At 43.5% G+C, this 27,333-nt stretch overlaps 1 protein-coding gene across 1 annotated transcript in view; it reads right to left on the bottom strand.

The window, feature by feature from the left end:
• Positions 1-26,675, bottom strand: part of col2a1b (collagen, type II, alpha 1b) — a 40,397-nt gene extending 13,722 nt beyond the window's left edge. The window contains exons 1-28 of the mRNA XM_012827483.3: positions 26,145-26,675; positions 22,429-22,638; positions 21,091-21,107; positions 20,654-20,686; positions 19,813-19,845; positions 19,634-19,687; positions 17,858-17,959; positions 17,093-17,170; positions 14,715-14,759; positions 13,683-13,736; positions 12,638-12,691; positions 11,694-11,747; positions 11,328-11,381; positions 11,065-11,118; positions 10,570-10,614; positions 10,129-10,182; positions 9,015-9,059; positions 8,786-8,839; positions 4,961-5,059; positions 4,709-4,753; positions 4,303-4,401; positions 3,927-3,980; positions 3,272-3,379; positions 3,018-3,071; positions 1,910-2,008; positions 1,619-1,672; positions 1,101-1,199; positions 786-839 (exon numbers count right to left, since the gene is read on the bottom strand). Coding sequence (XP_012682937.1) covers positions 786-839; positions 1,101-1,199; positions 1,619-1,672; positions 1,910-2,008; positions 3,018-3,071; positions 3,272-3,379; positions 3,927-3,980; positions 4,303-4,401; positions 4,709-4,753; positions 4,961-5,059; positions 8,786-8,839; positions 9,015-9,059; positions 10,129-10,182; positions 10,570-10,614; positions 11,065-11,118; positions 11,328-11,381; positions 11,694-11,747; positions 12,638-12,691; positions 13,683-13,736; positions 14,715-14,759; positions 17,093-17,170; positions 17,858-17,959; positions 19,634-19,687; positions 19,813-19,845; positions 20,654-20,686; positions 21,091-21,107; positions 22,429-22,638; positions 26,145-26,238 — 1,899 coding nt within the window. The 5' untranslated portion in view covers positions 26,239-26,675. The remainder of the gene's footprint in view (positions 1-785; positions 840-1,100; positions 1,200-1,618; positions 1,673-1,909; positions 2,009-3,017; positions 3,072-3,271; positions 3,380-3,926; positions 3,981-4,302; positions 4,402-4,708; positions 4,754-4,960; positions 5,060-8,785; positions 8,840-9,014; positions 9,060-10,128; positions 10,183-10,569; positions 10,615-11,064; positions 11,119-11,327; positions 11,382-11,693; positions 11,748-12,637; positions 12,692-13,682; positions 13,737-14,714; positions 14,760-17,092; positions 17,171-17,857; positions 17,960-19,633; positions 19,688-19,812; positions 19,846-20,653; positions 20,687-21,090; positions 21,108-22,428; positions 22,639-26,144) is intronic.
• Between the last annotated feature and the right edge of the window lie 658 nt (positions 26,676-27,333).

Raw genomic sequence — 27,333 nt, 5'->3', positions numbered from 1 at the left:
GAACAAGCCATAGCAGTATGCTATCTGATTCAAAGTTTGTGTTATCAACACAGTTATCATTAAAATAGCTGTTGATGATGCCATCTAGAGTATATACGATTAGATTTACATTATAGGCTACCACATTAGCTTTGCAAGGCTATATCTCAGCAGTTTTCTACAGTCTGTGTGGTGAAAGTTGTTAAAAGCTGAGCAGGGTAACCTATAGGCTGTGCTTGAGGGAAAACATGTCCTCCCCATTGACCATCTGACTCACACGAGCTAACATGAGCTCAGCATTCACAATGTGCTACAGGCTAACTTAATCAATATAATTTATCAATAATTTGACACTTATTCGCTATGCTCCAAGAACAACTGGATTTCGGGGATATGTCAATAGACCACCGCGACCACATCAATAACTGAGAGTGGCTACTACAAAGCTGGTCATACAACTGCCAAGACTGAAAAGAGACCTAATACTGAAGTGAAATAGAACCAGTCTATTTACATTAACATTGCTGAATGTGTCACTCGCTCTGCCTACTTTACATGCTGGTCACGGTTCATGCTGTCTGCTGGTAAAAAAAACACCTTTTCTCAGTGACTACATAATTATCGCTCCAAAATGTTCTCAGGTCCTGAAATTATTCTGAATCTCTCCTGTAGAACATTTTATGCTCAAGGGATTCCGATTTCTCAACACTTGTGAAATAGATTGAAATCTATGGAAAGAGTTATGGGAGGATTCTATACTGAGGCACGTCCACCGTGTTCTATTACTGAAAAGATGAAAGACTTACTCTCAGGCCAGGGGCACCAAGAGATCCTTTCTCTCCAGACTTTCCGGGCTCACCCTGCACACAGAAAAGTGAGGTAAGTCTTACACATAAACAGACGGAATACACACACGAACACACACACACACACACACACACACACACACACACACACACACACACACACACACACACACACACACACACACACACACACACACACACACACACACACAAACACACACACATACACACACAGACAGGCCAATAGCTCTGTCTGCTTTACTAGACGGACAGATGGGCACATGTGTGATGTGACATGCAGTGACTGATGCTTACAGTGGCACCCTTGGGGCCAGGGAATCCCATCACACCAGGCTGGCCACGGGCTCCCTGGGGACCTGGGGGTCCGGGGCGTCCATCCTCACCAGCAGCACCCTAAAGATAAACAGACAGAGAAGCAGAGAGAGAGAGAGGGAGGGAGAGAGAGAGGGTCACAAAACGTCTGGGAACTGGTGCTAAGATGACCCTTTAGACTATAAACAGAGGGAACATCAAAAGATATCTCATCAACCCTTAGACTTAGTAAAGCTATACTGAAGTGAATGCATCTAAGTTTTCACTTTGAGATATTATGATTGATGTATTAGTGAAGCATACAACTGCACACAGTAGATATTACTGTGAAATATAGCGTTACAATAGTAACTTCAGATATTTCTATAGGACAAATGAACACATGTTTCATTTGAAGTGTTTGGAATATAACCTCAGCCTCTCCATACTAAGAGGCACCAACATCATTCTTCACGGCTCAACACCTCTTAGTCATCCCCTTTGATGTTGCACATACTTACAGCGGGGCCAACTTTTCCCTGAGGACCAGCATCACCAGGGCGACCGGTGAGACCCTACAGAAGGAGAAGAGATAGCCTCATTAAACCCTGAATAAACGGCAATCTATTCAGCTGAATCATTTCAGACCGACGATGGCAACTTCAAACAGCTGAGCATCAATCGAATGCAGCCCCGGGGCCAAACACAGTCACGTGATGTCTTTATAAAAACACACAACAAGCGAGTAGCTGGTTTAATATAGCTTCACAGACCAAATAGATGGTGTCAGTGCACTGAGATTAATAACTTACTCTGGCACCAGGAAGACCAGGCTCTCCGGGGCGACCGGGATCACCACCTGCACCCTTGGGTCCGGACACTCCTGCGGGTCCTCTCTCACCAGGGGCACCCTGGGGTAAGGGGGTAATAGTCAGTTACTATGTCATAGTAGTTGTGGATGGATGCATTATCAAATAGTCATTCAAAACTATAGGTCATTAGGATGAGACAAGTCCAGTTGATAAATGTTTATTAGACCCATTCCACCCTACAAAAAAACCCAAAAGGTAATGGGGAAAAAAAAATGAAGGATTGTATGGGTGTTCACCATTTTTCCTGATGTTCAATTAATTGATATCTTACCTCTTTAATATTCTTAATGTTCAACAAATAAATGAATTAAATGATTGGTGTTCTCTTAAATTGAGCGTCAAGAAATTAGGATAGATGGGAAGGGTCTTAATTCAATTTCATTGTACTATTACAGAGTCATTTGTAATGTAAAGATTGAACCATCATTGGTTCTACTGATAGTCATGACACTGCCATCTGGTGACAGTGAGGTGTGGTTGCAAGAGGCAGTTTGGCCCATCGTTTTGTATTCACAACAAACAAACAAACAATCCCATTGAAGTGTGTATGGTCTTTCTGAAATATATTTGTTCAAATCACCCTGACCACCACAAAAGTGAGAATGAAAATGTTCTGAATAATAAACAAATCTACTTTGAGCTGGTAAATAAAACATTTTGATGCATTATCAGGAAATAGATTGGAACAGATCCTCGAATTAGAAATTCATTTTCCAGTGTGTCAGCAATTAATCGCCATAAATTATGTCTTTCCCCCTGACTGCGTTCAAATGAAAACTCTTTCAAACACAAACATACTTTGTGCTTCAAGACACCATGGTAAATATGAATAAATATGAATACATATGAATAAATGTGAAATTAGTAATGCCACAATAGATAGCTGACTGCACGTCACTATGTTGTCTGTCTGTCTGTCTGTCTAGTGGCTTATGCCTACAACCAGATATCTGTTTCCTGTTGTACTCCTGGCACGCTATCACTGCAGTCTTTACTGTAATGAGTTCCCATGGGAACACATACTGGATGCTGTCATGGAGATTGTTACCTTGGGACCAGCTAGACCATCTTGACCAGGGAAACCACGGTTACCGGGAGAGCCCTAGAAAACAGAGACAATGATCCGTCAGACAAATGTTATACGCAAAGTTAACTGTGAAAGCAGTTCAAACACTTGGCAGTTACAGAGACAGTGTAGTGATAGTCTTTCCAGAAGATGACCAGTCACCTTCTTTATATATAAAGTAGGTGTGATATTGCCATGTCGATAAGCACTTTAGAATATAATCTAGCGGAACTCACTCTCTCTCCGTTAGGTCCGAGGGGTCCAGCGGCACCAGGCTCTCCACGGGGGCCTCTCTTTCCTTCCTCTCCAGCAGGGCCAAGAGGTCCTTGGGGTCCAGCGCGACCCTAGGGGGGCACATCAGAGATACTTTGTCACTGCTGTGTTCATTAAAAATACAGGTTAGTTTCAGATGAATCCAACTAGGCACAAAGAAGACTGGTCAGAGTCACATATACTCTGGTCTTGGTTAGGCATTTACTATATGCTAATATACATCAATTACCACTACAAATGACAAGCAAAATTACAATCTGTTAAACTGCTGTTGTAGAATAAGGCACGACCATACGGAGATGAGGAAACTCATTGTGTTGGCTTCAATGTATCTCTGTTATTATTCAGTGACCCCTGCAGGTTCTAAGTATGGCCTCCTACACTAACCATACAAATATGAGGAATTTTAAGGTGAAAACTCTTCAGTAACACATGGCTAGAAATTGCGATGGAGGATATCATTAATTGGGATTGTATATTTGAAACAGACGTGCGCTCTGACTTGATAAAGGCGCATTTCACCTGATATTCAAGAAAGCATTTTCAGGATCAATATATTGAACATATTGAAAAGGGTTGGTATCAGTATATTAAGTCAATTGAATATACTGAACTTACAAACTCTCCTTTGGGTCCAGCCTCACCCTTGAAGCCTGGGATACCGGGGTCACCCTAGGGGAAGGCAGAGGAAAAAACTTTAGTCAGTGCAGGTAACCTTCAACTGATTAAGCTGATGGCTGATGGCTGATGGCGTGAAAGACACAGCGAAAATCATCATATAATTATTACAGTCAATCTCATAAAAAAGATATTCCTTAAATTTACACATGCATATTATGACATGAATTTAGTCTATTCTTACATGTCACAGTTACTCTTAACTCTTAATGCTTATTTTCAAACTACCCAACCTGCATACAACAGTCCTGGGAATATTAAATGCTAATGTGACAAAGCAAAAAAAAGGCATGTTGCAGACACTGTGCAGACTTACAGATGTTCCCTTTGGTCCAAGAGGTCCAGTGGCTCCCTGAGGTCCAGGAGGTCCACGGGGTCCAGGGAAACCAGGAGCTCCAGCAATACCAGGAGCGCCCTGTAGAGGGAAGCAGCGAGGAGCACAGGGTCAGTCACCTTTCCACTGTCACAGCAAAGGTGATGCAGTCAAAAGAAAGAGTCTAGGAACCTGTAGTCTGTGTGTATCAGGTTATAAGTATCAGGACTACGGTTTGTTGTAATTGATAGGTCAGCACACATGAAAACACATCTTTACATTCAACCAAACTGTTAACTGATTACATAAGGTACAATAATGTTTTAAAAATCCTCTTTGGTGCAAATCAAGAAGACAAGAGGGTGGAATGAAGAAGAAAATGGGGCTTTAATCATCAGGCTTTACTTACAGCAGAGCCTTTGGACCCAGGGATTCCATCAGTTCCAGGGTTGCCCTATAGATTTGAGAGACAAGACACAGATCAATGTTAATCGAAATCATACTCAAACTAATTTACAATATCAGTGAATATACACTGCACTATTCTAATTTCTCCCCATCAAACCAATGGAAGTGGTCCAGTACCACGCATTAAATATCATATCCAAATCTACAGCATGAGTCCAGAGGACAGGGCTCTTTAGCAGACATAGGTACTTACGCCAGCTCCAGAAGGACCAGGAGAACCAGGGGTTCCAGACTCTCCACGGGGACCCTGAGCTCCCTCAGGTCCACGGGCGCCAGTGGGACCAGCCTCACCCTACAGGACAGAGAGAGAGAGAGAGAGAGAGAGAGAGAGGGTGGGAAGAAGAGATAGGGGTCAGCTAAGTCACCCTGTAATACACCCACCCATCCCCCCACGAGGAGTCTAAATCCATGAGGACAATGTGAGGACAATGAGAAATAAAGGGAGAGAGAGATGGAGGATGTCTTGTGGTGAACAAAAGAAAATGGAGTTGAGGGCGCAAAGGCATCGGCCTTACTGACTGACTGGCTGACGGGACAGAACTACACTCTGATCACTTCAAGACGCCAGTGTGGGCGTCGGAATATAGATGAGGAAAGAGCCCAAGCGCTCAGACTTTAATCTTCCGTTTGGACAGCGGAGTGAAGATCCAAATGCAGTGGAAGTAGCCATGCCGCTCTGTAGTGCCATAGGCACCAGTCTTTCATCAGCTCATCAATAACCAAACTCACTCCCTTTGGAATAAAGTGCATTGAGATCCAAGCACACCACCAGCAAGCTAATATTGATTGAGAATGATGCTTAAAACGACTACTCCAAAAGGTCACTTCAGTGAGAGACAGCCGTCTGTATTTAAAAGCAGCTCTTAATGCAGATCTAATTTTAGACAAGACATAAACGGGGGCTTCAGCTTTAAATGCCATCCAATTATCCACAGTCCGAGGTTATCGCTGGTTGACCCTGGCTACAATGGCTGAGGGTTGGACGCAGCAGGCAATCTACTGTGAATGGACACAATTCATGGAGATCAGGGATACAAAATGCCTTCCAAAAAAGGATGGTTGCCTCAATAACGTTTCAGGAAAATGCACTAAGCCATGCAATGGAGATGGGAAAGCACTACTTTAAATTGACCACATGACTGCTGTAAGGACTTAAAATCAAATGTACTTCAGCATTGAATAAAACCACTACCAGAGGACTAATTTAGAACAAACTATTTACAAGAGAGTGGTGTGCTCTCAAAAAAAAGATGTTGAGTAACAACACTATGTGCGCTAGTCATAAAAATGTTTTATTGCACTTTATCTTAAAAGTGCCACAGCCAGAGCCAAATGCTAAACATGTTCCAGGCCCTCACACTCCCGAATGGAACACGGCCAGTACTCGCTCAGAGTCACTCAAGTAAATACTGGCTCCTCCCACAACTCTTCTCAGCCAATCTAAGCACTAAAAGCATGGTGAGGTCATCAACATCACGAGAGATATGAATGAAATTCCTTCCTGTCAGTGTTTGTGCCTGGTATGTTTTACTGTGGGGTTTACAACATACTGAGGTGATGACAGGAGTGCATGCATTCCCTGCATCGGCACTACAAATGGTGGCACAATGCCATGTGTGCTGTGCCATATGCATAAACATCATGTGTCCACAAGGGGGAGCTCAATGATCCTGGCAGTGGCCATGGAGCGCATACTTGAAATTATAGACCATTCTCTTTGTTGTTGTTCTTGGAGCACTGTTGGAATTCTTTCATACAGACTATACACCTGTCATAAACAAACACATGACATATTTATATGGATTATCTATATGCGCAAAGGGCAAATGCTTTAATCAACTTGTCAAATCAAAGTGCAATCTAATTTCTATGGCTCATTATACAAGATAAGAATTAGTAAAGCAATTACTTTAATTATGGCATAACTCACAAACGACCATAATCACACAGTTTTGCTTCTCCTGGTACAAAGTCGCAATTACTGTGCGGTGATCGACTCACTGGAAGAGGTAATTTGATTCACTGAATGCAACTACTGAAACAGAAACAAGTAATCTTTTCTGCTGAACAGTTTCTCCCGAGGGTGTCATAGCTCCTTTAATCCTGAAACACTCTGGCAAAGTTTGTCACTTAGAGAAGCCTTCTGCTGACAGCAAATATGTTCCATTTCATTCAGTTTGGCAAAAGTTCTACTGATGTAAACACAAATGATGATGTAAACTAAAAGCACGTTGACGTGTACTTTTCAAATATTACATTTCATATAATATGGCATGGGTTCTGGGGATGATACTGACTGCATATGGGATGGTTTTAGGATTTCTGAAGAAGTGGTTTGGCAAAAACAAAATGATTAATGGCATTTTGATTTCAAACAGATCCCAGTACAGTGAAAGGGAGGGGAGAAGACAAACAGGACATCTGAGCCCCACTGAGGTGTGACAGGGGCAAAAAGACAAGCTTAACTGGAGGGGGAGGTCAGGGGTCAGAGGTTCAGTCCCCTCTTTATCAAATGAGTTTCTGGACGTAAGTGTGTGAGGTTGTCATGACATCATAAATAATGGATTTGGCATATAAGAACATGCCGGGGAGAGGATAAAACAAAGAACGTTTGTGTGTTTGTAAATTATCTGTCTCTCTCTCTGTGTGTGTGTGTGTGTGCGTGTGTGTTAGTCTCATTTTTACATGTGTATGAATGTGTGTGTGTGTGTGTTGTGTTTACATGTGTATGAATGTGTGTGTAGGGCTATTCCACAGAAGGGACAGGAGTGTAAAATGCAGTGTTCAGCAGGCCCTATGATCCACTCAGGGTCAGGGTGTTTATGGCCTCCTGGAAGTACACGCTATTTCACACACTGTTATCTCTGTCCCACTTAAAGGCCACTCTCTCTCTGCTGCTGCACGGATGACTTTTCCAGATGCAGTCATGAACGTGTCACCACGTATGCACACTACAGAGCATGCAGTGGGAAGCCAACACACACACACACACACACACACACACACACATAGAAAGTCAGAGAGACTGACAGAGAAATATATAAAACACATCCACACATTTACTAATATACAAACAGGGCCAATATATACTAATATACAAACAGGGCCATTTGTGTGTGTGCACACGAGTGCACACACACAAATGCGCATAAACACAAATGCACACACACACACACACAAGTGCACACACACAAATGTGCATAAACGCAATTGTGCACACACACACGCACATATGCAAGTGCACACACACACACACACAGACACACACACACACACACACACACACACCAGCAGCAGAGAACAAACAGAAACCACTGCAGCTTTGGCTCTTTCATAGAGCCATTAGTGTGCGGTAGAAAGTGGGTGGTGGTGCTCAGAGTAAATGGGCCACACTTTAATTCCTCAATCATTTCCCCAACTCAGAGCAGCCACCAGCACAGGGGGCCTACGGGCTCACGGCCTCCGCTGTCTGTGAACCATTCAGAGAGAATAAATCACTCCCAAACACACTCGCTCAGGAGACGAAGGCAGAGGAGAGAGAGAGAGAAAGAGAGAGTGAGGAGAAGTGAGGAGAGAGCAGGGGAGGAAAGGAGGAGAGGAGAAGGGAGGGGTACTCCCCTCCTTCTAATTTTCCACACAGATGGCAGCTTAAAGCAACTCTCTGAGCTTTCCTCTCCGATTTCACTCACTCTCTTTTTTCACACCAAGTCTTTTCTCTCTGAAAAATTCCTATGGTTAGGGTCATCCGCCATTTTAAGAGCTTTGCACTGCTTTCTATGCATAGCAATGGTATGTCAGCACTTCTGTAGATCAATACAAACAAATAGAGAATCATTCTCTCTGATTCCACTAATGCTGTGATAATCAACGGAAAACAAAACCAAACCAGCTATCTCCCTCACTCATCTAACCCCAACCCCTGAATCGGGGAATGAGACAGGGTGAAAGACAGAGACGGGATGAAAGAAAAAAAAAAAAACAGAAGCAGAGAGGAGAGATAAAAGAGAGCAGGACATACCTTAGAACCTGGGGAACCAGGGAAGCCAGGGGCTCCAGAGGGACCGACGGGACCCTGCACAGAGAGGGAGGGAGGGAGGGTGAGGGGGAGCAGGAGATTAGCTAACCAAACTCATTTATACCATGATAATAGAACAGTCAAAGAAGACATCTAATGGATGAAGACTCTTAAGATATTGACAAAATAATATTCATTTTAAAAAAAAATCATCAAATCTATTGATACTTACAGGAGGACCAGCAGGGCCGTTCAAACCGTCATTACCGCGAGCACCCTGTTGGAGCAGAACAAAATATATACAATCAGCCAACCGCCGAAAGAGCCTCAAATACAATCAGTTATGATGCACTCAACTCACATCATTGTGTGGATACATATTTAATTGAAATTGACAACGTTAACAAGCATGTCTAAACAGTTTTTCTCAGTCGCTTTGGTACATTTCTCGAATCATCCATAACATTTTCAAAGTGCATTTCTCGAAACAAATGTTACTGTCTATCTCTTTCACTGACAATGATTGATCATTGACACTTGTGTTCAACTAATAGAATACTTTAATAACTACTAATAATTCTGTATAAATTGAATGTTATCCCTGTCATTTACTTCACCATAATAAGTTTCCAAGTGGTTGTATAACGTAAAAATGCAGTAGAAGGATTTAGAATATCACCTGAGATAAACTGAACAGCACCCTCATCTACAACCCGCTAAGAAACAGGAAATGTTGTGACTGAATGGTGTGACTGAAACTGACGAAATATGTGCTTGACAAACAATGAAAAATGGTTTAAGTTACACAATGAATAGATCCCTATATGTTTTTGGGGTATCTGACCATTCAACAGAGAAGCTGCATAACATAGTTTGACAATAGCACAAACTCATTTACAGGAAAGTGCCCAAGTGATGAGATGATGGATGGAAGTTTTGAGAATTTTCAGTCTGATCTGAGAAATGTACCAAAGTGGCCGAGAAATACTGTAATATATACACACCGTGACAACTCCAACAAATATAAAAATGTAATATAATACATTTTTACAGTCGTCACATAACATCACATTACGTCAGTCACGGCCAGTAAAAGAATATCATCCATGAGGGAGAGGCCTGGCAGGCCTTCTGTTCAGGCCATGAGTGAGTGCATATGGGAATGAGAGTGAGTGAGGGAATGAGGGAAGTAGGGAGGGAGTATGAGAGTGTGAGAGAGTGTGTGAGTGAGTGTGAGGGTGTGTGAGAGTGTGTTAGTGAGTGAGTGTGCGAGTGTGTGAGTGAATGAGTGTGTGAGTGAATGCATGTTTCTGGGGTGATTGTGGAGGCAGAGGAGTGATGCTTACAGCATTTCCAGAGGGTCCGGGACGACCTCTCTCACCGGGGAGACCACGAGGGCCCTGGAGGAAGAGGAGGAGGAGGAAGAGGGCAGGGTTAGGTATGCTGATGAAGACATGTAGACCTACTTATCTACCTGTCTACACACAGAATTAATGTGAAATACTCATCTGTCATTTTTCTGTCTTTAAAAAAAAAAGTGTATAGTATAGCATAGTATAGTATAGTAAATGATGAAGATAACTGGAAGCATATGCACTTGTAGATTTGGCCTGAGTCTGTACTTAAACCACATAAAGGTGACTCTAAGGTTTATTTATGTTTTCCTGGTGGTCAGAGGTGGTCAGTGGTGTTCCTGTGCCTTAAATAAAGTCATGTTTGTGTTTTCTGCTCTTTCTGAGGCTAGTGATGGGTTTGGAGTGTTCGGTGATGTGGGTTTGTCCACTCACCATGGGTCCAGGTGCGCCATTCTCTCCAGAAGAGCCAGACTCACCCTGTCGGAAGAGAGGGAACAAAATAGGCATTTGTATGGAAGAAGGGGAAAGGCAAGGATCAGCAAGCACTCAGAAAAAAGGGGAAAGAGCTAATGTAAAAAAAAGAAGAAGAGAGCTGAGATGAAAAGGGTGACATTTGACACAACAGAGTGAGGGGAACAAAGAGGTCTGACAGGAAGAGAAAGACACAAGGAGCGTCTGAAATATCAGCAGAAGGAGAAAAGAACGTCAATCTTTCTCAGAGAGCAGAACAGATAAGAGACCTAAATAAAGATCCGGTGAAAACCAGCTGGGGATTAAGGAGGTCTGGATGACATCAGGACAGAGGGAATGGCATGCAAGCATATGTATGGTATAGATGTATATGTATGTGGTGTGTATGGATGTATGTATTTAAAGAGTTTGTAGGTTGAGAGGTTGTAGAGTTCTGTGTGTGAGTGTGTGTCACACCTTGGATCCAGCAGATCCGGTCTCTCCCTTAGAACCATCAAGACCTGGATAACCCTAAAGAAATAAAAACACATGTCCGTTAAATATCTGCTCATACTCGTTTTACATGGATGATGCGCTAACTGAGGTTAATGTAATTACTCATCATTTATGTGAACCTACTATGCGAACAAAAGTTGGGTTCGCTGATTTTTGATTTTTTTTTTCAACAACAAAGCAAAGCGATAAACAACAAAGCCAAATAAATAACCAACACTACATACTCTGTGTCCTTTGATTCCGGGAAGTCCAGGAGTTCCTGGGAATCCACGAGCTCCCTAAGACAGAGGAGAAGAAAAGAACAGAGGAAGAGAGGGATCCATAAAGAAAATAGGAATTAATTCACTGGGATTGAACACTGAGCACTTCAGCAGCAGGCCGAATTATGCAGGTAGAGATATACACTTACTAAGCCATGACATATTGTTTTGGGTTTCAAATATACAGGAAGTGCTCCAGATACTGCACATCTAAACTATTTGCAAATTCTGAAGGAGTTAGATTAGAACCGGTCTGTACCAAATCATGTGTCACATACTAGGGATGTGCAGACACAATAACAGAGCTACTGTTCCAACTGAGGATCTTACCTGAGGTCCACTAGGTCCACGATCACCACCTTTACCAGGTTTGCCAGCCTCACCCTATCAGAGAAAAATGAGAGAAAAACTTTAAACATTTAAACAAATGTTAATATATAAACACTATACACTAGCTAGATCTGATATGCCTAAAAATTATATGTGATTCTCCATTTTTGATGCATGAATAGTCCCTCTGAAGAAGAGGAATGGAACAGACATAATGCCCAATATCACCCCCTAGCGGGCATAAATGTAAGCATCTGCTAATGCACGTCTCTGCCACCTGGTGGCCAGACACTTCAACTACAGTCCTGAGAAATTTCCCTGGTATCAAAAATGTAATGTGCTAGTGAAATAAGCAGCAATGCATAATTGCAGCATGAGTCACAATGATCACTCTCATCATGATGTCATCAAGTACTGAACTGACGGACATGACTATGGTTAGGATGGTGCTGGGGTATTCATGGCGTCATAATCTTGTATGGCTTGCGAAAGAGGGGTACAATGATGCACTAACTAGTCTTGACCACTAGGCTGAACATATATGAAATGTCACAAGTAATTACTGATCCGGCACACATGGGGAGTTTAACCTATCATCTATGGTGCTTGAAATGTTTCTGGAGATCTACAGCCAGACAATCTACAGCCAGGCAAAACTGTGAGTGTACCTGTTAATGCCTTTTAACAGTGAAAGTGGTGTCAGAGGTGAATGGCCATCACTATGTTTGATTACTGCTGTAATAGCAAGACCGTTCTGGGGCATTCTGGGAATATATAAGTGCTTTTCCACTGTGATTTAAACCAAAGCAGAACTGCAGCAGCACTACGGCCCTGTTTCTAAACACAGAAATCAAGACTTTGATCGAACACTTGGGATTATCAGGAGAGGCTTCTAGGGATTGTTGCAGGGGATGCTTTCTGCGGTGAGGAGCTGTGATACTTACGTCATCTCCGGGTTTGCCAGATGGTCCAGGTGGGCCACGGGGACCCAATGGGCCCTGCAGAGAGAAAACAGAGCGAGTGAGTCCAGACCCTCCCATGCCAGCAGAGGACAGTGTTGCAGAGGGGGAAGCCAGGCTCTGGGATACAAGCACAGCCTGTTCTCTTCATGAGCCCCTGAGGGTCTCTCACTTTTACACACATGGCCAATGAGATGCAGAGGAGGATCCAAGGTTACGGGCTGTTATGCAAACGTGGGGATCTTATGGAGGGCTTTACACATACGTCTCTTCCTTTGCTTGGGACTCAGGGACTAAATTGTAAACAACTGTCTACATTCTAGGTTTCTAACACACTGTAGGTAGACTGCAGAATCAATGTTTGATTAAGTTGATTATGTATGGTTCACTTCCTGAACCCAAATCAGTTATGGTCTGGTCACTGTCATGTCTAAGTGGCTTGCATCCCTACATTAATATTAGACTTACATAAAAACAACTAATCCAAAACAACTAATCGAGCGCATTATGTGCAACTGTCAAGGTGAAAGAGTCCAAAATCAGCGGGATCCGCAGGTCGATTAAGCTTTTCGGAAAGAACAAGGCCCTTAATATCCTGAGAAAGTGCTGACCAGCTGTTTACCGGCTCCTTTTGTGAACAGCTTGTTTATTTGTGGCCAAGAGGAGAGGGAAGGAGAGGAGAGGACAGGAGAAGAGAGGAGAGGGGGAATCGGCAGGTTGGGAAGAAAAAAGAGAGATGGAGTGGGGGGGGGGGTGGTAGTGGGGTAACTGCAGTGCTGAGAGTGTGGCAGGTTTGATACTAATTGCAGGTAATGAGGTATTAAATGAGGATTTGGAGGACCGACGTAACCCGGGGTTACCCGCTGGGCTATCGGGGCACCTGATCCATCCCCTGGCGTCTGTCTGCCAGTCGCAGCACCACGGGGGAAGATTAGCACAGCAGTGGGGTCTCCAAAGAGCCCATGACGGGGTGTGTTGTGTGATTGTGGTGGGGGGAATGGGAGGGCGGAGGGAATTGTGGGATACTTACAGCTGAACCGGGCTCTCCACCCTCTCCGGGGTTGCCTTGAAAACCTTGTGGTCCCTGGAGGAGAGGGAAAAACAGGGTGAATTAGCGAGGCAGTGTCTAGAGAGAGGAAAGGGCTGGGAATAACACACGGCAAGGTCAAGGCCTGGCTGCCATGACCCAGCGCTCAGAGGTCTCAGAGGTCAGCTTAACTGCCTGTCAGGGTATGTGAGGTGGAACTGAACTTGAAGGTCAGACAAACACATTTCTCTCCAACTGTGACACACCTTCAGACAATACAATATATCGACATAAAGGTATAAACTTGGTACTCAATGCTTACAGTAACCACAGAATTAGGTGATATTCTAGTGACTGTCTTCTACTGTGTGAGAAAAAAGATAATCTTTTTTGGGCCTGCATAGTTTCTGCTCATGTGTGATGATAAAATCATCTGTCTGCACCATTCAGTATAATAATTAGAAGGCGATCGCTGGCTCCTAAATTCTGCGCTCTTTGACTGAACGTCATGTTCAGACAGGCCATTTGGCAATCCCTGCCATTTAAAAACAGCCCCCAGAGCTGAAAAAGGAGAGGGTTTGTGTGTGTGTGTGTGTGTGTGTGTGTGTGTGTGTGTGTGTGTCTGTGTTTGTAAGCCCTATGAAAGGTAAATTGTCAGGTGTTGCATGTCTGTGGGAGGAAAAAGCCCTGCGGCCTGCAGCTGGAAGATAAAAGTATTCAGTGCCACTTCTACCTCCGGAAATCTGCACACATATAAGGACACATAAAGCTGTGCATGCATGTGCATGTGCATGTGTGTGTGTGTGTGTTTGTGGTTGTGTGTCTCTTGAGTTTCTCTATACGATGCCCTTTTCTGTTGATACTCATATATCCTCGGAAAACAAATACATGGCATTTTGGCTGTCAAGAAAGACTAGACTTGAAGAACAACTCTTTTTTAATGTAGACTCACATTATAATAGATCTAACGTCCTCTGCTATTGGTATGTAAAATAACACCCGAAGTCTTTTTGAAACAGTTTCACAGATACTTACAGGAGCTCCACTGGGTCCAGGTGGTCCTCGAGGTCCCATTGGGCCCTATGAGAAGAGAGAGAGAGAGAGATAAGAGCAAGTTTAGATGGTGCTACATATATCAGACTGTTGAAACGCAGACTGCTGACTTTGCTAGAAAAGAGAAAGATAAAAGCAAGTTTAGATGGTCCTATATATAGCAGGCCGTATAAACGCAGACTGCTGACTTTGCCTGCATTACAATCATTGCAAATGCATCCAGAATGCTGGCTATTTATTGAAAATGTCTTCCTGCACAAATGGAGGACAGGAAAGAAGAGGACGGAGAGTAGAGAGGAGAGGAGGGGAGGGGAGAGCTCAGTCAACTCTCTCTTCTATCTCCAGAAAGTCAGCTACCCGGCTCTGCCCCGCGGTGGCTACAACCCAGCAGCCTGCCCGTCTGTCAGAACTATAAATCGTTAGGAATTCCTCAGTGGCAGTCAGCCACTATCTTCATCTAGCTGTTTTTCACTAACACTCACACACTCACACACACACACACACACACACACACACACACACACACACACACACACACACACACACACACACACTGTATATTTGGCTGCTTGCCATTCTCTCTCTCTCTTGTTCACTTAACCTCACACTCGTCTTTTCCTCTTCACCCCATCCTCTCTATCTCTCCATATCTCTCTCTCTCTCTTGCTCCCCCATCCTTCGCTCCGTCTCTGTAATAAAGAGGTCACTGCCACGGGCGGTGGAGACTGATGTGAAGGAGGTGTGACCCTTCTGTGACTCCTGTCCCCCTCGTAAGTGCACCCTAGATGTGTTGGATGAATGACACGCCACGGACCCCTATCATAACGCACATTTGCTGGAGTCCTCAAGGGATCAGTGCACCATAATCAAAAAAAATTAAAAATCTTCGTTCACCCGAGCCGAGAGCTGAATCGACAGCATGCCGGAACAGACACCGAGACATTGTGCTGTGAAAGTCTTCGTTGAATCACCTCCCAACAAGAGTCTCTGACAGGGATAACATGACAGTGTAATCCAGTGCAGGTAATCCTTTGTCTGGCTCAGTGCATCATCACTCAGCCAAGGGATATCTCACATTCAGGAGAGGTGATGAGCCACATCTCACTCCCGCTCCGCCTCTCCAAAAAATCATTAAGGTGCCCTCGGCTTGCTCAACTGAGACCAAGCCAAGAGAGAAAAAAAAAGAAGAAGATGAAGAAAAAAAAGGCGCTCATTCATCCAGCAGTTCCTTTAAAGATAAACAGTCCTTCGCTTGCCATGGAGCCATTCAGGACTTCACACTTGTTGGTTGCTGGGGATGGGGGTGGGGGTTGCTTCTGAATATGGTGACTGAGTCAGAGTCAATATTTCTCTGGTCTTGCTTGCGTACACTGAGGCTCGTTCAGGACATCACACTCGCAGCTCTGTGCGCTCGGGAGCGATGGCAGGAATTCCACACGGCGTCCAAAGAAAGCGTCCGGGTGGAGGCCCAGCCGCGGCTCTCCGAGAGGGTAATGAAAGTCAGCTTTTCAGGCCAGAGTCGGGTACCCATCATGCACTGGGGCTGGCCTCTCAATGGGTCTCTGTGTGTACCAGAGGGGGTGGGGGCCATGATGGCGGTGTTGGTTTTGTGGGGGGGGGACAGTGCTTAGGTTACTGTGGGGAGATGGCCTGATGGGGGTATGCACCTAGGCTCCAGGGGTTTGTGTGAAAGGATACAGTGTGGGGTGGATGTGGGCTGGAGCAGCGTGAGGGGGGCAAATCAGTGCATTTGGCGTCATTAGAGTTTGATTTATTTCTCTTTTCCACCCCGGTCTGGCTGTGGAAAGACTAAACCTGGGGTTCACTGGCATGCTCCACACAGGGATGAAAGCAGGGAGGCATCTCTTTGGCTCTCGACACCGCAGCCTCCAGAGAAAAGAAAAAAAATTCACATGGAACAGCACGGCTGCTCTGCAACAGGCCCGGAGCTTTGCCGTCTCGAGCCTCTCGGGCCAAAACTGTGGTGAAATGAACCAAAATAACTCCCTATACTCACATTACTCTTAAGTGAAGCGCCATGCCATGCCAGCATGCTGGCATTCTCTGAGGATTTCAGACCCTGATGAAAGCTGACACTTATTCATCAGTTCATTTTGCCACACTGTCCTTGGCATTGGTATGGATTTTGTAACACGTGACAATGTTGCAGGGTCTCATCCGGACACTAGAGGATGCTAGATTTTGTAGGTGGATTAGTTAAACATTTGTATTGGGAAGAAGGAAGAAGTTGTAAACCATATGACTCCTTCTATTGTTTTGACACAAACTTGTCATCCTCGTTTCTCTTTCATCATGAATCACATTGAATAAGATGATGAGGAAGCAGGTCTTTTTCTTACCATAGGTCCCTGCATCACTCCCATCTGGGCACCGCCAGATTTCTCATCAAAACCGCCAGCCATCTGAGCAGCAAAGTTCTGCAAAAAGAGGAACAACCTTGTGAGTAGCTTTCCTTCAAAGAGTCGCTAGAACTGCCAGCTGTTGCTCCCTCTAGTGGACAAAGACACTTCACCGTGACATACTTTGGCGGTCTGGTGTGTTAGATTTCTTAAATGCAAAACAAGGTCCTTACTTTAACAGGTAAATGTCAACAGATACACTTTCATTGTCAACTTACTCGTAATTAACATTCTGTCTGTCAGCAATGCCTTATGAGATCAGGTTCTACTCCTCTGGCTAAAAATATTACTTTCAGGCTGGGTTTGTGAGCTCAGGGATCTCGGGAAGAGTTTTCATTTCCCTGCTCAACAAAGGATCCTCTTGTGTTTCCGAGAGCCCCCTGCCCAATGCCCCGTCTATCTTCCTACCCCCTGTCGTCCCCAGCGTTCTCCTCTTTTCCCTGCTCTCATCAGGACAGAATACCACCGTAACCCCAATCACTCTAATCCCACTTTCCCCTCATCTTTTCACCTCAGTTTAGACAAACTCAACCCTTGCAAATGTTTCCTTTCACAGTGGCTTGATCTCATAGGCTAGTTTCACCTATGCAAAGACAGAGTGTGACTTTTGAAAGAACTTCACAAAGTGCTAATGTACTGGCTTTTGGTCCTTTAGAAAGACCTTTGGAAGCCAGGAGTTTGCATTCCCACTTTCTGGATACTTACTCCACCAAGGCCAGGTTGTCCATTTGGTCCGGGTGGTCCTGGGGGGCCAGGATTACCAGGGATACCAGGCTCGCCATCTCTACCACGGGGGCCAAGAGATCCCTGAAACACGAAAAGAGAGAAGATGAGAAAATGAAAAGAAGAACGACTATGATCAATGGCGGCAGTAGGCTGAGAAGCAAGAAAGGTTTGTGAAAAGTAGAAGGTTTTTTTTGCTTGCAAGCAAGCACATTTCAGTGAGACAAGATATTGCTGGCTGATATCTTCATGTTCTGGCGACTTCCCTCAAAGTCACTGTACTTAGACAACAGACAATGAAATATGTGAGTGTAGACAGTTTTCCTTTAATCTAAGGGTAATTAACAAAATTGTTTAAATGACTACTTAAGTGGGTTGTCCCTTGAAATTTGAAAAATGTACACTGGGAACTGGAAGATGTCTTACAGTCGTACAAACTGTAACATAGTGGAATAACACGCCACTAGATTGTGTATTGAAGAATGTGTTCTGTGGGCAGTTAAATACTTAATTAATTCTGATAGCTATGAGCACAAGAAATTCACAGTACAGTATTATTTATCGAATTTAAAAATATAAAAGTTTTACTGTTAAAATTTTTTAAAATAAAATGTGAACATATTAAACCTTCCAACTGGCTGCAATCATGTGCTAAAAGCTCAGCCATGGCAACTTCTAGGACCTTCCACACACTTTCAACAAGTTCTTGTTAGCTCAAAGCTCAAAAGAATGCCCCCCCCCCCCAAAAATAAAAATGATCTCGCCAGCAGTCTTTGAGAGGCTATGCCAACTGCTTTGTATTTGTCTTTATGTTGCCACTCTGCAGTACCATCCATCGTCAAGTGAAACTTCCAGAATTTTTACACTTCATAACAGTATTTCAAGGCATGCACAAGAACTGCCCTAAAGTATATAACACAGTATGGAATTACCTACAGTGAAAAAGCATGACATTTATGATGTCTAGACTGTGTTGATAGACTGATCAAATATTTATCTGTTGTTCACACATCAATAATGCTACTGTAGAAAGGACCCTGATCACTTTCTCAACAACGCCCTCCACAAGGACAACCTCAAGTTGATCACCAAGAGACAGCACTACCACCAACACGCCAATATCCACTGACAAGGAGAAAAAACACTATTTTCTCATGTCATTTTCATTTTTTTTTTCATATGGTCTTGTCAGCGACGGCTTTCCCAGTTTCATCAGGAGTGGATATATTATGCAATATCTCAGCCAACAGCCATTTTGACATGCACTCAAATGATATAAAATTAACACAGCGATCAAAGTATCCTTGTGCAGCTACACTGATTTCACACACTGATTAAATGTGGTCTTCACTGGCAGCCAAAGGACTTTGTGTGTGTGTGTGTGCGTGTGTGTGTGTGTGTCTGTGTGTGTGTGTGTGTGTGTTATTGCCGCTCACACATCTGCTGAACAAACCTGCGCTTAAGGCAGACCACACAGTCTAATGGAAACAACAGGGAGCAGGGGAGAACACTCTTTCTCCAACCCCCCTTCCCCTCTCCCTACACACACACACACACACACACACACACACACACACACACACACAGTCGATGAAAGGGTTCAGATCCCATCCCTAGAAGCCACGTAGAGCAGCCTGCCTGACGCCATTTACACACAGACACAGAGCCCAATGCATTGGCATTTCTTCTCAGCCAGACAGAGATGGACAGAGCAAGGGTGTTACAAGGTGAAAAGAAATAATAAAAGAAAACACTCACCTTCTCTCCGGCATCTCCCCTGTCTCCACGTGAGCCCTGTTCTCCTGGGGGTCCCTACAGAGGAAGACAGAGCTGAGTACTCACACACTCAAACTAGACAGGTCTTTTCAAAGCAAACTTTGCATTTCGGAGTCCCATAAATTCCCCAGAAGCTTCCAGACAAAACATCTTCAACCTACCATGGGTCCCGATGGTCCTTTTGGTCCTACGACCTGAAGGCGAAAAACACACATATTTTATTATTCAACTTAAGGATCAGTGATGAGGGTTTCAGTGGTGTCAGCACAGCTGATGACATGTGACATAAGCATCAGTCTTCACAGTCCGAGTGTTTAGAATGAAACCTTTCTTCATCCCTGCTCTCTTAGAAGATTATTTAATAACTTCCGAGGTTAATTGCTGTGTTGATGAACCCTCAGCCATAAACAATGCAATGCTATTTACTGGGTGAGGAAATGATTGCTATCCACTGAGGGCTAGCTAAACTCTTTCCATGTGCTTGGCAGTACAGCACAGGCAGGTCTGTTCTTCTCTCTCTCTCTCTCTCTCTCTCTCTCTCTCTCTCTCTCTCTCTCGCTCTCTTTTACTCTCTCGCTCTCTTTGACTCACTCTCTCTCTCTCTCTGGCTCTGATAGAGGCTGGTGCCCAGAGTACGGGCTTTGTTTGGCTTGGCTGTCCGCCTGCCCTGTGTGGCCTATCCAGCTTAATGGAACAGCTAAAGCTCCCCTGCTCTCAATTCCCATCTAATTACACAAAGACACACACACACACACACACACACACACTTTCTGCACACACACACACACACACACACACTCACTCTGTCACACCCACAGACATGTGCACACACACACACACACACAACAATGCGCAAATTGCAACACTGCATCACAGGTTGGCTGCCATCAGCACAAAAATAGCTGAGTCATTTATCCTGATAGCCCCTAATAGATCTGATCTAATTAGCACAGATCCATTAAAGAAGGAGAGCGATCTCTGGGTTAGATCATGTGGACTTACATCTGTGATATCTCCTGGTTCACCCTTCTGTCCCTGTTGTGAAAGATGGAGAGGCATCAGCAAAGGCAGTAAAGCCATCACACATGTACAAATCACAAGCCTTGTCACTACTCCATTTCTAAGCATTAAACTATCAAAATGTTTTGAAATAAAGAGATCATTCATAGTTAATGAAAAGAATAACACTTTAAAATAAAAGTTAAATAAAAAATACACGGATACAGTGAATCCACAGCAGATGCATTCTAATTTCAGTGGGTTTTCTTGTCCTTTAATTTAGTCACATTTATACTGCCAGCCATCCCAAACTATCACTTAACCTAATCCATGAAAATAAGACATTGGCTAGCTCCTTTGTATTAGTAGGCCAAGCGGTCATTTAATTCTAGCTTGGAGCACAAGAACATCCACAAAAGATCTTTCTCAACGATTCTCACCTTTGCACCTGGTACCCCTGTAATGTCCGGCAGTATCAGCAAGACGCAGAAGAAGAGGAGGAAAACATTCATTAGCACAGTACAAGATTAGACCAACGCATCTACATCACTGTCCCATCACCTTGTCTGAGATATACTGTGGCCTCACTCAGAAGACACCTAAAAGGACACCAAAAGGATAGTATGGTCTGCTACTATGAGGAACCCGCCACCAAGCCTTGATGGCACAGATAGCCCATTGTACCTGAAAGTGTTTGAGCACCATCGCCATGGGAAATAGCCGAAAGGCAGGAGCAAAGCAGGAATAAAGAGTGGCTGCTATTAAATGTAAATAGGTCAGCTAATTATCAGCTTTAATGTATGTACACATGGTCATGAGTAATAGGTAATGTGTGGGGCTTGTGTATGAAAATAGCATGTATATGTATCCTGTTAACAAGATCAACATATATACCATGACATTGGCATACATTTTAAAGATGAAAACATTCTAACACAGCTGTATAGCTGTGGATAACATTAATGTATTAAGTAGCCTGATATATAAGTAATGAACAAGTGACATTTGAAGTATGTTGAGTTGTGGGCAAAGCAAATGACCACCATTAACAGTATAAAGCAGTTATAAAAGCTTTCATGAAGAATTGGCACTTCTGCTTTCAAAAAATGCTGCTTTGACGGGTTTGACTGCCACGTTACCAGGAATGTATAAATCTTCCCAAGCTACCAAATTGACACATTTCAAGGCTTCATGGTGATTTGGAAACTCTCACAGTCACTCCATCTTTAACTTTCTAGTGCGGGAAACTACGCCCATGTGAAGATTAAAATGACAGAAGTCATCCAAATTTTGCCAAATTATCTCACAAAAACTTCTCCCTTTTAGTTCTGCTACCCTTTTTAAGGGGGGTGTAGGGCTGGGCTCCTAGACTGCTGCTGAAACTCACACAGTGTCTGGTAAAGTAAGGTATTTCCATAATGATTCCCACATGTGTTCCTGATACTGGGAATAGAATAATATCCAAACAAGATGGGGCCCAAGGTGAACCAGCCTCGGAAAAATCATGTCAAAGCAGCATTTCTGCGAACCTCGTAAGTAAGAAGTGCCATTCTTTGCATTACTCTTAAAGTTTGTCTTCATTTGTTCTTTTTTAGGGTGAGAAAAAAACCCGCCTCCAATCACTCCAATGTGAATGACACTCAACAAAAACCTCAAAGAAGAGGTGTGCATCCACTGGCCATTGGGAGGTTGTTTTTTCCCCCAACACCCCCCAAGAAGGAACAAGATGAATTTGAAGGTAATTTATTTATGTGGGTATAAAATAAATAAATTACAACCATTCACGACAGGAGGCTGCTCGGGGCAGATGGGGCAACACTCTCCAAATGGGATCTCAGGGTTGGGGCATTCTTTGGGCTCCTCGCAGATAATGTCGTCGCACAGGACCGTGCCCGTGTCGCATACGCAGATGCGGCACGGCTCCGGCTTCCACACATCCTTGTCATTATAGCGATTGCCGTCCTGGAGGCAGCTGCCAGGGTCCTCCTCTGTGTATGCGTGTGTGTGTGTGTGTGTGTGTGTGTGTGTGTGTGTGTTTGTGTGTATGTGTGTGTATGTGTGTGTGCCATGTCAGGACACAGAGGGGGCAGGACAAGGGAGAGACACAATGTAAAACAGTCATCATTCTACAGGTGATGTTCATTCAAGGCATAGTAAAAATGTATGAAATGCATATCATATTTCAAAATAGTGAACTCTGTACTTAACGTGTTAAGTTGTCTAAGTTTAAATAATCCTGTACTTAATGGCCCAAAAAGACCAACAGGTGCTGTCTGACCATTATACTATCTGAAGTATGCAGCCTGTATGGGTTACTATAAAGGTTATGATGAAAAGTATTTTTCTAGTAAGCCACCAGAAATTAACTCAAATATGGTATAAATTGACAAACTATTTAAATTTCTAAAGGAGGTTTATTTGTATATACAAATACTCTCTTTTTCCAAGGCTCGATGTGTCCTTTCTACTATGACTTACTACTAAGTATGGCTGAGGAATGATAATTGCTAAATAGCAGGCCAACTTGTTCCTGTAATTGCAATTTGAAACTCCCACCACATGGTGGCAGCACCACAACAGTTCAGACAACTCCTGTTAGAAACGTGAATATCAAGATGGCAATACTGTATTCACTTCTGTGTCTCCTCACTACCAGGCCTGTTCAGGAAGTCCTCTGGTACCTATTGTCGTCATCATGTTCTAAATACTGCATACATGAGCCGAAACCACAAACATTACATTCTCTCTGACAAGTGTGTGTCTGGCTGCACCACCAAAAGGTAAGCAAGTTCAGGGTGCTGACTGAAACCATCTGCTTTTTTATAAGAATGAACTCCATGCCAAGTAGTCCTATCGCTGAAAAATGGAAAATTCCCATGGTGCACAAAAGGCTTGCCAAATAATTGATTACTCAGTCTATGGAGAAACAGCTAACGTAAAAAGTTATAAAGATAATATGGTGAACCTTTTTGGCTTAAAATGCACCCGACAGAACCTGTGTCAGATACACTGTGGTGCTCCTAGTCAAATTCGAAGGGGATCTCGATAGAATCCTGAACGTAGAGGGGTGCTGACTTTCATGAAACCACACATCCTCTTTGACACCTTCACCTGCCACATGGAGACATTCAGACCTTTGTCTGAGGGAGTTCCAGGAAGACGTGAAGTGGCATGAGGCAGGGGCATTGAAAAGAGGAGGGGAGCATCAACAGAGCAAGTACAGTAGTTCTGTTTACCTTAGAGGCCTGTCCAGGTAACCTAACGGACCCCCGTGACCATGAATGGGGTCTTTCTTGAAAAGGACAGAGCGGGCAATTCATGAGCTTTCACTTTATTCATACACAGGCACTTTTATCCCTCATCTGGAACTCATGGCCCTGCCAAACATTCCAAACATGCACAAGAATGGAGAATTGACAGGGTTCATTGGCATACCTCCCAGGGCCTATTTGCCCAACATTAGTCTCATGGGCTAAATTCTAATGTAAAATATAAATAATGGTTTCATTACTTCGCCTATGACTTTGGCTTCGAAATTGGACGATTCACAGGTATAAGTGACTATATTCTATCCCTGCCAGCTCGGTTATTATTCTCAGTGGGCTCTCCTCCCCTTCACTTCACTTCCATTCTTTTTATTCAGAGTGCAGGGAAATGGAGGAGGAAAGCTCCAAATTGAACACAGGTGTTGGAGTGCTCTGCTTGAAGCGAGGCTTCTCCCTAATCCCTATCCTGCTGGACGACAGCAGTCAAGCTATGGAAGATATTTCTGCGACATAGGAAAAGATGGGTTCATACGGCATGGCTTTGGCACATTCGGCCACTTCCGCTCCCTCCGAGACTTCGGGCTGCCCTTGAAACTTACAAGGCTGGGGTCACAGGGAGTCAGCACCCTCATGCCTCTTTGGGGCTTCTTAGCACGTCCCTGAAATATTTCTCCCAGTAGCTCTCAGGAAAGAGCGACGTGCCTTATGTCCAGGGGCCTCTGTGCTGAGAGCGAGGGTAACCTGAGCCTGCAATTGCGCGTCTCTTTTTTTTTCCTCTTAAAAGTGTGCAGTTTTTCTTTTTTCGCTCCACGCTGAGAAAACCACCACCCAAACCTCTCTTGGTGTGCTTAATTTGGAGCCTAGCAGTGTCTCAAGCTTTATGTGAAAAAGAATGTGCCTTAGCTGAATTATAATAATACCCCCTCCCCTTCTGTTTTCATAATACTTTTTCCAGTAGTCTCCAAGCCAGACAATCTTTCTCTCTCTCTCTATGCCTTGACTGTCACAGCTTGTGAGTGATCTAGAAAACAGATGGAAACACTAAAATCATATGGAACACTCGGTTCAGCCAAACCTACCAATATCTATTGCCTTCACCATACACTATTGATCAAGTGAAATAGATTAATCGATCCAATGAATCGATTAATTAACCAACAAAATTGCAATAATAATTTGCTACTTATTAACAAGCTCTCCTGTCCAATGAATAGGCCTGAAATTCTTTGGGATCCATTGGTATGCTTGATCTTGAAGAAGCACCACGATTCTGTGTTTGAACGCATATGTAAGTTTTTCAGGGTTATTCCAGTGTTTGGGCATCTTCGTTATAGTCCACCTTTGCGCTTTAACAAGCCTGGATTCGCCCCCATGCCCTCTGACAGCTGTGGAATGTGAACTCTTCAGAGAAGGCCCTTGAGCCTGACCACCTTTCGTTTTAAGTCTACTTTTAACAAATGTATCTGACGACAAAAAACGGGAAGAGAAGTCTTCCCCAGCTTTTTTGGAATTTCTCCGCCGCACCGCCGCAGGTGTCCTGCGCAACTTTGGTTATAGGGGGCTGGGGAGACGGTTAAATCTGAGATCTCATGGTCTATCACGACCGCACTATATCAGCTCACACTTTGCATCACGTTACCTTTACATTTCAGCGGATAGTTGAAAAACAAAAACAGCATCTCTATTAATCACAAAAAGTTATTATTTGCTCGATAAAGCCGTCACGCTACATCTAATTTCGGTAGTAATTCAAATGCTATCTGAGTACTTAAGAGTAAAAAGTATGTGAGATGCCTTAGTGTAACTCAAAACGTATAATACTGAAATAATCAAGACAGCACCCTGAAATTTACTCAACTAGTCTTAGCAGCAAGCCAATCAGATCACCTTTCGCTGCCTCAGAATATTTCCAAAAAGTAATAGCCTAAAGGAATTAATTTCAACTTTAAAAAAGATCAAATAATAGAGCTACATATCGCCATAATGAATACAATGTTAAATCAGGTTGTCAGGACCCTACAAATAATTAGTAGAGATTAGGAAATAATTAGCCCTGACAAACTGAGAAAGAAAATCACTCTCACATCTCAATACGTCGTTTGTCAGAACACATAAGAAAAACAAACACTTCGAGTTTGAGAAATTCCCGTAAGGACTCTGTCCTGACTTTTTCACTGAGACATTTAAAACCAATTTAAATCTGTGAGAAAAGTTATGTTGCAACTTACGGTCATCCTCCTCTTGACATCTGACCACGGCTAATAGCACGACTTGTGTTGCTACAAGTAGCAATAAAGTCCTGGAATCCGCAAAGCTGAACATGTCTAAATATTAGACATGCACCGCTTTTGGGGGAAGAAAAATATGAAGGTTCGCTGTTTTAGTGTGTGTGTTCCCAGTGACTGAAGCGAACCATACAGTCAACCTTCCAGAAAAGATGGGGAATCCAACGCCGGGCCCCTGCAGAAACTCAGTACCGACCGCTTCAGGCCAGGTACTGCAGTTTTATGTCTCCAGTGCTTTCAATGGAACTTCGTATATTCCCAAATATCAGTCCGGCCCCTGCCCCCTGTCAAGCTGAAATCTGAATCCCCGCTTCCCTCCCATTCTGTCTCAGAAGTCCCACTCTGCCGAAACCCCTCCTTCTACGTGCTACTGAAAAGGGGTACCCAAAAGTTTCACTTTTTTTTCTTTCCACCAACGCATTCAACCCTCCCCCTCTTCCGACCTCTCTCGCGTCTGCTAGGCATACCGGTGTTGTTGCTACAAAAAATGCCGCATGAAATTGCTTTTATCGTCTCTGTGTACTTCAAGCACATGCCAGACAGACGCTTATGATGTCTGAATCGGCCACTGTTGTGTGTCGGTCACTTTTAGTTTTAGAGTATTGGGCACTGCATCACAAGAAGGCACCCACGGGAGCCGTGCACATAGTTCAATGATATGGCTGTGTGCAGTACTCAAAGTTGGGAGAGAACTGCGGTTAGAGGTTAACAGTTGTTGCAGAATGTCTGAGTGTCATTTTATGTGTATGGGTTTGGGTATTAGGGAAAGACTTTAACGCTATTGCATAGGTAGAACATTTCATTTCTAAGAATCATCTTTACAGTTTAATGGCAATTGTCGTTTGCTAGGTTACCAGACTGGTTTGATTGAAAGCATAGGAAGATTATGTGTTCTTTAGTTTTCATTTAGTATTAAATCAATTAAAAGTATAAATTATTTTAGTTTCTTTTGTAGCTTTAGTTTTTTTAGTATTCACATACAAAATTGATCACACACAAGAGAATTTGCTAAAACATGGTCGTCCTGTCTCTGTGATCCTGTATCTGTATCTCTAATTTAAGGCCATATAGGGCACCATCATCATTATCCAGTAGATTATAGTAGGGCTTTATTATTTACATCAATTCAATT

The sequence above is a fragment of the Clupea harengus genome, chromosome 5, assembly GCF_900700415.2.
Source record: "Clupea harengus chromosome 5, Ch_v2.0.2, whole genome shotgun sequence".
NCBI classification, from domain to species: domain Eukaryota; kingdom Metazoa; phylum Chordata; class Actinopteri; order Clupeiformes; family Clupeidae; genus Clupea; species Clupea harengus.
The sequence above is the reverse complement of the archived record's forward strand: the minus strand, read 5'-3'. Positions and strand labels throughout refer to the sequence as shown.